This window comes from Nicotiana sylvestris, chromosome 3 (genome assembly GCF_000393655.2).
Source record: "Nicotiana sylvestris chromosome 3, ASM39365v2, whole genome shotgun sequence".
Taxonomy (NCBI): domain Eukaryota; kingdom Viridiplantae; phylum Streptophyta; class Magnoliopsida; order Solanales; family Solanaceae; genus Nicotiana; species Nicotiana sylvestris.
In genome coordinates this window covers 72769464-72780220 of record NC_091059.1, presented here as the reverse complement: position 1 = coordinate 72780220, position 10757 = coordinate 72769464, and the positions used below count along the sequence as shown (strand labels likewise).

Sequence of the window (10757 nt, the reverse complement as noted above, 5' to 3'; positions counted from 1 at the left end):
ACGTCTATTGTGGCTTACAAACTACCAACCGATCCAACATGTACGACGAAAAAAAAAAGGTCAGAAAGTTCAAACCTGATATAAGCCTGAAATTCAAGAAAGAAGTCACCAAACAGGACAAAGCTAGGGTTCTCAGGGTAGTAGAATACCCGACATGGTTAGCCAACATTGTGCCAGTGCCAAAGAAGGATGGGAAGGTCAGAATCTGTGTCGACTACCGGAATCTCAACCGGGTCAGTCCGAAAGACGACATCCCTTTGCCGAATATACACATCCTGATTGACAATTGCGTCAAACATGAGCTGTAGTCATTTGTAGATTGCTTCGCTGGTTATCATCAGATGTGGATGGATGAAGAAGATACTAAGAAAATGACTTTCATTACACCGTGGGGAATGTACTGTTACAAGATGATACCGTTTGGCCTGAAGAATGTAGAGGCCACCTACATGAAGGCCATGACTACCATTTTCCATGACATGATACACAAAGATATAGATTTATATATGGATGACGTTATTATCAAATCCAAGAAGGCAATTGATCACATGAATGATCTGAGGAAGTTCTTCAATAGATTGCGGAGATACAACCAGAAACTAAAACCCGCAAAGTGCGCATTTAGGGTTCCTGCTGGGAATTGCTTGGGTTTATTGTAAGCCGCCAAGGAATAGAACTGGACCCATCAAAAGTCAGAGCCATTCAAGAACTACCACCGCCAAAGAACAAGAAGGATGTGATGAGTTTCTTGGGAAGGATTAACTACATCAGACATTCATAGCGCAGTCTACGGTTATTTGCGAGCCAAACTTTAAGATAATGAAGAAGGACGTCGCTACCAAGTGGACCGATGACTGCCAAAAGGCTTTCGACAGAATCAAGGAATACCTGTCAACATCACCAGTCTTAGTCCCGCCCGAGCCAGGTAGACCCTTACTACTCTACCTTACAGTATTGGATGGAGCCTTCGGCTATGTTCTGGGGAAGCATGATGAAACAGGGAGGAAGGAGCAAGCCATTTATTATCTTAGTAAGAAGTTCACCCCGTACGAGACTCGGTATTCTCTATTGGAAGTCACCTATTGTGCTTTGACTTTGGGTAGCTCAGAAGTTGAGACATTAATTTTGTGCATATACTGCATATCTCATATCGAGGATGGATCATTTAAAGTACATCTTTCAGAAGCCCATGCCGACCAGTAAGCTGGCCAAGTGGCAAATCTTGTTGAGTGACTTTGACAATGTCTATGTAACTCAGAAAGTGGTCCAAGGACAAGTACTGGCAGATCGCCTTGCTGAAAACCCCATGGATGGAGGATACGAACCCCTGAAAATGTATTTTCCTGATGAAGAGGTATCATTCATAGGAGAAGACATTGCAGAATCCTATGATGGTTGGAGAATATTCTTCGATAGAGCAGCAAACTTCAAAGGAGTTGGCATAAGAGCAGTCCTAATAGCAGAAACCGGTCAGCATTATCCGGTGTCTGCCAAACTCAGGTTCTCGTGCACCATCAATATGGCAAAGTATGAAGCCTGCATCTTAGGACTCAAAATGTCCATTGACATGAACGTTCAAGAGTTGCTAGTTATTGGAGATTCAGACCTACTTATACATCAGGTTCTAGAAGAATGGGCAACCAAGAACTCCAAGATACTCCCGTATTTGCATCATGTACAAGAATTGAGAAAAAGATTCATGAAGACGGAATTCCAGCATGTTCCTAGAGTCCAGAATGAGTTCGCCGATACATTGGCTACCCTGTCATCTATGATACAACATCCAGACAAGAATTTCATTGATCCCATTCTAGTAAAGATCCATGATCAGCCAACTTACTGTGCCCATATTGAAGAAGAAGCAGACGGAAAGCCTTAGTTTCATGATATCAAGGAATATTTGGCAAAAGGAGAGTACCCAGAACTTGCAAATCCTACTCAGAAACGCACATTTCGGAGATTGTCCAATAACTTCTTTCACAACGGAGGAATCTTATATAGGAGGACTCCCGATATGGGACTATTAAGAAGTGTTGATGCAAAGGGAGCATCCAGGCTACTAGAGAAAATTCATACTGGGACCTGTGGTCCACATATGAACGGTTTTGTCTTAGTAAAAAGATACTCCGGGTGGTTACTTTTTGATGACTATGGAAATGGACTGCATCCAGTATGTCCGGAAATGGCATCGCTGTTAGATACATGTAGACATATTAAAGGTACCTCCGAACGAGCTTAACACAACAAGCTCACCATGGTCGTTTGCCGCCTGGGGAATGGACGATATTGGACCAATCGAGTCTGCCGCTTCCAACGGACACAGGTTTATCCTAGTAGCCATCGACTATTTCACCAAGTGGGTCGAAGCAGCATCTTACAGAGCAGTAACTAAGAAAGTCGTGGCAGACTTTGTCCGCGACTGCATTGTTTGTCTATTCGGAATTCTAGAGACAATCATTACTTATAATGGCTCCAACCTCAACAGCGACTTGATGAAAGCTATGTGTGAAACATTTAAGATCAGACATAAGAATTCCATAGTCTACAAGCCTCAAATGAGTGGAGCTATAGAAGCCGCCAACAAGAATATCAAGAAGATATTGAGGAAAATGATAGAAAAGCATAAACAGTGGCACAAGAAGTTATCATTTGCTCTATTGGGGTATCGCACCACAGTCCACACATCAACCGGGGCAACCCCATATATGCTGGTTTACAATATAAAGGCTTTCATTCCCGCAGAGGTAGAAATTTCTTCCCTAAGGATCATACAAGAAGTTGAGCTCGACGGCGCATAGTGGGTAAAAAGTCGTTATGAGCAACTAGCCCTTATAAACGAAAAGAGAATGAATGCAGTCTACCATAGTAAACTCTATCAGAACAAAATGTCTAGAGCCTTCAACAAAAGAGTCAAGCCGAGACAGTTCACACCAGGGCAGCTGGTGTAAAAGAAAGTTTTTATGCATCAGGATGAAGCCAAAGGGAAGTTTTCTCCCAACTGGTAGGGTACATACATGGTTCACCGGATTCTGACAGCAGGAGCCCTCATACTTGCAAAAATGGACGGAGAAGTCTGGCAGAAGTCGATCAATTTAGATGCAGTCAAGTGTTACTATGTGTAATCTTTTTGCTTCCCTTATATGATGTAAATTGAACTACGCCTGACCTAATTCCTGTTTAAGAGGAGATACGTAGGCAGCCTTATGGGTTCGGTCAAAATTGAATAAAAATTCCATCCCCCCCCCCCGCAATTGGAAACTGGGCAGAATTTTGAGGAGGAACCTCAAAATTCCAAAGTAATTTCAGTCGATCGCCGCACGAGCAACAATCAGAAACGTCAACTCATCAAACTGGTGCAGAATTTTGAAGTTCCCCTCAAAATTCCGTAGCTGGAGAGGTTGCAATGTCCCGAGCTACGTCGCAGTTGTTGGTTCATCTAAAAATTATTTTAATGTCATATCTTTACAAAATCATGCATGTTTATTATTGAAACTGCTTTGTTTAGCAACGCTACCCCAATGATACAAACGGTGTCAAGCAAAGCCAGTAGGGATATGAACTAGCCTTCCTCCTTATAAAAACTCACGATTTTTCTTTGGATGCAGGTACTAGGATTGCGAAATCATTAAACATACTGTACGCCCATGGAACACACATTGTTCAAGTATACGACTCTCCGAACCGTTGCACTTGCCAACATTTGCTATCCACACATACCAGTGATGTACCGTATGTCACAATGCTCCCAGTAATCACAACGCCACAATCTTCTATCAGCTAAGAAAACGCTACTGCCATTTGTTATTTTATTTCTTGGATAAGGCTACTATTCTACCTTCCGAGACTAAACGTTATCTCCATCTACATTCTTACATTGCATAAGGCTACCATTCTGCCTTCAGACACTAAATGCTATCTACATCTGCATCTGCATTGCATAAGGCTACCATTCTGCCTTCTGAGACTAAACGCTATCTCCATATGCATTATTGCATAAGGCTACTATTCTGCCTTCTGAGGTTAAGCTCTACCTCTACTTGTATTCACATCATTGCATAAGCTACTTTTCTGCCTTTCCAGGATATGCTTTGCCTCTAATTTTCTTCGAAACTAAGCGTTATCCTAAGCACTATTTATCTGGTTTCTCTTACGGGCTATGCTCTACCCTTCAATTCACAAGACTAAGCTCTGTCTTGTCCGCATCATGCTACTGCATCCTTCATGGTCTGAAATATCTCCAACTCATCCAAAGGCGTCATCGTTCGGAGGCACCATCTTCATAGCCCAAGAACACCATGTCATGGAATGTGAATCCTTTATCATATGCTTCATGGCCTAGGAAATCATGGTCTGAGGACGCCGTTCCTAACCATCCAAAGACAACATTCATGGTCCAACGGGAATTTTCATCATGTTTAAATTTTATGCGCAATATGTGCTTGTATTGTTTCTAATTGCAGGTAAAACTGGCGAGAAACGGCAATCCCGATAGGAGCGATCCCACTCCAGTTCCTGCAGCCATATCAAACTTAACCATTCCCGTAAACCTATCACTCACCCGGCTCTAGATATTGCTTCCGTTCTTAAAAAGTCTCCATCGGCATACTCTACCGACGAATCCTAAACTACATACAGCTTGATTCCTGTAAAACTAGGGATATGTAGGCAACTCAGAAGCCAGGGTGTGGCCTAAATCTTCTTCAAACCATTTAGATCTGTCAAAATTGGCCATTACATCTTTACCCGACAACTCTTTCATCCTTCCTGGATAAAGAGGGGCAACTGTTGATACTCAATTTTTCCCTATATATTTTCAATATGTAATATATTTTTAGAATAGCATATATATGCATAAATAATCATGTCCAAGTGTTTTATTATTTTTACCATATTTTAAGGTTTTCAAATTGATTTATTTCCCTTTTTTATCATAAAATCCAAGTAATTATTTCCTAGAATTAGTATTTTTGACAATTCATCTATTGAATTTTTATATATATGCCAAAATATGGCTAAAATAATTTTTGCATATTTTTACAATTTCATTTAGTATTTTTAAAGATAAACTGCACATAATTGCAATATCAACCATTTTAAGGTTTAATTGTGTTTTATATTCATAAAATTGAGTGTTGTATTTTTATATTGTCAATTGTGTATTCTAAATCATTTTTAATACTTTCAATTTATTTTTAGAAGCTATTTACTATTTTTATAAATTAGAAAAAAAAACTGGCTACTTAAATAATAGCCCTCTTTGTATTTCAATTCTAGCCCAAATTGGACCCCAATTTCCCCAGCCCAATTTTAATTTTAACCCTAACCTAACCCTTTTAAACCCTACCCAAACCGGGATCCCTACCTGCCCCTTTTAATCTAGGTCGTTGATCATTCAGATAAACGACCACCATTCCCCTTACCATTTTTAACCCAAAACGACCCCTAACCTAATTCATTTGTTATCAACTCGCTGCCCTTGAATCCCCTCTCCTCTTAAACTCTCTTTGAAAACCTAGGGCTAACCTTAGCCGCCGCCACCCAAATCCACCCTAAACCCCTGCAATCCTCACTCAATCCATGGACTCCCATGGCCGTTTGAGGTGTATACCGGTCTCCTATGTCTCCTGGTGGCCTATTTTCCAGATTTCACGGAAAGATCTCAAGGCTATCTGGTCCTTGCTCAACTTCTATTCGGGGTCCTTTTTCGGCCATCCATGGCTGCTCGAGTCAGATCCATGGCTTTTCCAGCTAAAACCGGTAATGATCTAATGTTTTCTCATCCTCTTTGGGTTCTCTGAAACCCTAGCTTTTGAGATCTTTTACTTTTCTTTGAGATCTGTCTTCGATCTAGATGAATCCATGGGTTTTAACCGATCTTTCTTCGTCACTTTTATTTCTTTGATCAAACCTAGTTAAAATTCTCCGATCTCTTAGATCTGTAGGGGATCTATGGGATTCTTAAGGTTTTTGCTTGTTTTCCTGAAAAATATTTCCCTGATTTCAAACAGTTTATCTATTTTTTAAACTAGGGTTTCAAAACCTTTTTTTTTTTACAAAAAACAATTTCCTTCTGAGTACTGTGATTTTAGTATGTTTAAACGTTACTTGAGACTTTCCTTTGGCTCGATTATTTTTTTGTCAAGAAACCCTAATACTTCTGGGTTTGATTTGAAGTTTGAATCTGTTTGCAGTGTGTTTGCATGATTATTATGAACCTTTTGGGCTTTATGTGTGTTCTATATGCTCTTGTGCTTCTCGTTTTGATCTATTCTTAAGGTTTATTTGATTTTGTCCGAAACCTTGTTATTTATAGGTTCGACCATTTGTTTTACTGACTGCTCACACAATTTATGGTGATTCTGTATGATCTCCTTATGTCTACACCTTTGATTCTGTGTATTTTCCTTGTAGCTCTATACTGATTTTTGAAAATTGCTTCCTTAGTTTTGTGATACTTCCCTTGGATAGTACTGATTCCCTACTATTTTAAATCTCATCCATGATTCTTTGAATTAATTTCCGAAATTAATTTGTAATCTGCCTATTTAGGTGCCCAATATACTATTATTATTTCCTTACTTGAAAATATTCTATACTTATCCCCTATTACATGAATCGTGCTTTTACTATTCCTATTATGGCAAATCAGTCTTGCAAACAATTACTTTCCTTATTTGATACAACTTGTACCCATTTGAACTATGACTCCCTAATCAAAGGGAGTCCGGTTCTTTAATTGATTCTAGTTGGTATTATTTCTATAATTATGATCAATCAATATTTGTTACCTTATTTTCCACTTATTTTCAAAGAAATAAATAACCTAATGCTTTCATTAATAACACACGAATAACTGAGTTCAAAAACACACACTTACACATTCAAACTCTCTTTCTTCCTCTACTACTTGTGCTATTTCCTTGTCTAGCTGGCTGGAAGCCAAGGCTGGACTTTGGAACCCTGGTCACTTTTCTTTTCTGCACTTTGCTTTCTCAACTGGTATGTTCTAGTTTAATGTTAAAGCTTCAACAACAACATGCTTCTTTATTTCTTTCAGCTTCTTTCATTTTTGGTCTACTTCTGCTCGTGGTCCTATTAAGATACATTACCAACATGCTGTAATATGTCCCCTTCCCCTTTAGATTAATGCTGTCACGCCCCAAAAATCGAGGAGCGCGACCGATACTCAACCGAGTAAACCCGAATGAACAAGCCTGTTAGGTTTCATTCTACCCAAACTAATTCATGAATAAATAGGCAATGGACTCCACTAATCATACTTTGTAAGTATTTCATTAACAACTTCCATTTTATTTCCATTAGAAACTTAATTCATAATTACCAAAATATTACAAGTTTTATAAATCTTTGCCAAATATCAAGATTTCTAACTCAATTCCCCTTTATCAAACACCACCCACAACCTAACTACGGAGCCTCTAAATACAACTGAAGAGTAATATGAAAATGTCGGCAACAAGGCTCTGGCTATACCTCAAAATACAAAGTACATGATAAACAACTGATATAGGACCCCGAAATGATGTGGGGTTCACCATATCAGCTGAAGGGAAGATGCGTCACTAGCGGCGACCACCACTGCCTGCTATGGAACCACCTACATCCATTTAAAGACGTAGTGCCCCCGGCAAAAGGGACGTTAGTGTCATCGAATAGCACTTGTATGTATTACTAAACACCATCTCATTAGAAAGAACAAGCATACAAGAACAAAAAAATTATAAGGATTCAACAAAAGCTTTAAACAATCACCACATCATCAATTAAAAGATATCACAAAGCTTTCACATAATTTCCATATCTTTAGTTTGGGGCATTTAATACTGTTCATCGTCATTCACAATACCACGGCTCTCTTGATCGGAGTTAGATCACCACCAGATCGGCTAGGTTGCGTCATTTGAGACATGTACCACAATCACAATCTCATTCTCACTTTCCGGAATTCAATATCAGCACAATACCACCATGTGTGCGGCATGGTGTCCGATCATGGCCCGATCGGCTAGGCCACCTTACCGCATTGTTACTTTCTCATTAATAATCTCATTTCAATCTTTATTTCACATATATCAATTCATAGACACTTAGTTCCACAATTATCACATCATACTTGGCATTAGGCCACATTTCATAACTCACATTCCACATCACTTTCACTTTCAACATCAAACTTGCAATTTAAGATAATGGGCACAAACAAGAGCAATTCAAGTTGTAAGCATAGAGAGGAATTCTCTGTATCCGGCATATTAATCACAATTTAAACTTGACTTGAAATATAGGCAATTTAGCATATAGTTCACATTCTTCACATATCCCCATTTTACCAAGAATAGCACATTGAACACATTGAGACACACCTTTCACATATATTCTTGCAACCCCAAATCCTTTGAAATAACAAATACTACATAAATCAAATTCCGTACTTACAACATATGCGGGGACACCATGGGAGCTCAATTTCTAAGAAGAGGGGGTTTTAGCCATACATACGTTGTTTAAGCTTTTCTTAAGTTTCTACAATCCACCAACACCTCTAGCAATAACAATCCATAAGGAGAAAACGAAATCAATTAATGAATTAGAAGGATTTCCCATGGTATAACTTTCTTAGGAATTTCATCAAACACCTAATCATATGAAATAGACTACAAGGTTCTACAATGAAAATTCCTTCTTCCCTCATCCAATTTCATTAAGAACTACCCAAAACAGTTCATTAATCCCACATACTATAGCTTAGTGGCACATGCATGGCCTATTTATAACCCTACAATATATTTTTGAACTCATAATCTCATATATGAAATATTAAAAGTAGGACTTACCCGGAAGTTAGTAAGCTAGAGATTAGCATGCTTGACTCTTGAGAGTTTGTGAAAGATTGAGGATTAGGTGGCTAGGTTCCCTCTTTCTCTCTCTAAAATGCTCTTACCTCTCTCTAGATTTAGTGTAAAATGGTCCCAAATGAAGCACACTTATTTATCAAAGTGGGTTCAGATATCAAAATTTCCAAAAAAAACCCCCGAAGTCAAATATGTGATGCAATTATGCTATAGCATAATCGAAATGAGGGTGACATTCTTGCAGCATAATCATTATGCGATAGCATAATCGACAACATAATCGATTATGCTACAGCATAATCAACATGCGACAACATAACGTTTTGCTCGACACTGCTTCATTATGCGACGTATATGCATTCTGCATAGTCATTTTGCGATCGCTAAACTGGTCGCAAATCCAGCCTTTGGTAATTTGATCATAACTTTATGTAGGAATATCCAAATGACGAACGGTTTGAAGCGTTAGAAACTAGACTTGAAGAATATTTGTCTGATAGGTTGTTCACCACATAAAACCTTATATATATATATTTATATATGCTCATCCAAAGTGTGGACTTGTGCGAACTCATTTTGAATTTTAGTCTAGTATGAAATTTTCCAATTTGACTTAGACTTAGGCCTCCCATTAGCTCTCACATTACACATTATAAGACTTATACACTTATTTACCAAATTCAATTGATGCCCATCATGTTAATATCACATAAAATATTATAATTATCTTACCTGGCACCACGAAATCCTAAATTACTTGACAAAATTTCCGGGGCCTTACATTCTCCCCCCCAGGATCATTCATCCTCGAATGAGGAGTAGAGTCCACCCCAAACACTTAACATAATATATCTCTTTTCTTCTCACCTACCTCAAGTCCCTAAATTTTGACTAACTCCTAAATTTTTGCAGAAATTTCGGCATAGTCTCCTTCATAATTAGGCCTATCCACTTGCCAAATAATCACCAAAACCATCCTAACAACACATCTACAAAGAGACAAAGTACCACAATGTATATATCAACAATACTAATCTCACCATTACACGCACTACATTATCATAAGGGTACCTGGACATGAACTGCACATTTCTAAATCATAATACCTAGAAGGTACCTTTCAAGTCAAAATCAATTGCTATACAATCAAGAGAAAATACCTTATTTCCACAACACTCTCAGTCTTCAATGTGGCCTCTTATACTTACAGGCTTTGCCATAACACATTCACAGAAACATCCCCAACCTCCAAACTTATCTAATAAGGATGACAGCTAGATACCTCACATAAGCTAACTATCCATTAACTTCACCTTCAATAATTTCCAGCGGAACGATACACAAAGGATATCCAACTAACTTCTTAGACATCGACACGTAAAAACACAAAATATATGGGGAAAACTATGGGGAAACTTCATACACCTAGTGCGGCCTAATGTGAAATACACTTATGCAACCTTCATTATCAACTCACATAACATCTTCAAGGGAAAGTATTGAGAATAACCTGTTCACCCTCCTCAATTCTAAATCTCTATACGAACACCCACGCTAAACCTTTGATGCCCTTCAACAATTACTCTAATATGTGCTATCATAAACTGACCATAAAATTACCTATAGAATATATGTGATCACACAGGGATGCGTCCTCTTTGACATGTTTGAACCTTCAATACCCACTAGATTTAATACAATGAGGAGTAACGGAAATCAATATAAGGCTGGAATTATCCAGGAATCCATTAATATGCTGAGCAGCGTATTTCATTAGGGTATATGGTAATAGACACGAAGATTACTACTATCAATACTGACATGGTTAATTATTTTGATGACATTAATTATTAGACAAATGAGGCATATGGGTAACTAGTACAT

At 38.4% G+C, this 10757-nt stretch overlaps 1 protein-coding gene across 1 annotated transcript; it reads left to right on the top strand.

The window, feature by feature from the left end:
* Positions 1-1189: 1189 nt before the first annotated feature.
* LOC138887522 (uncharacterized) lies at positions 1190-1879 on the top strand. Its single transcript, XM_070169282.1, has 2 exons — positions 1190-1573; positions 1622-1879. The coding sequence occupies exons 1-2, from the start codon at positions 1190-1192 to the stop codon at positions 1877-1879; spliced, it is 642 nt and encodes a 213-aa protein (XP_070025383.1).
* Positions 1880-10757: the final 8878 nt, after the last annotated feature.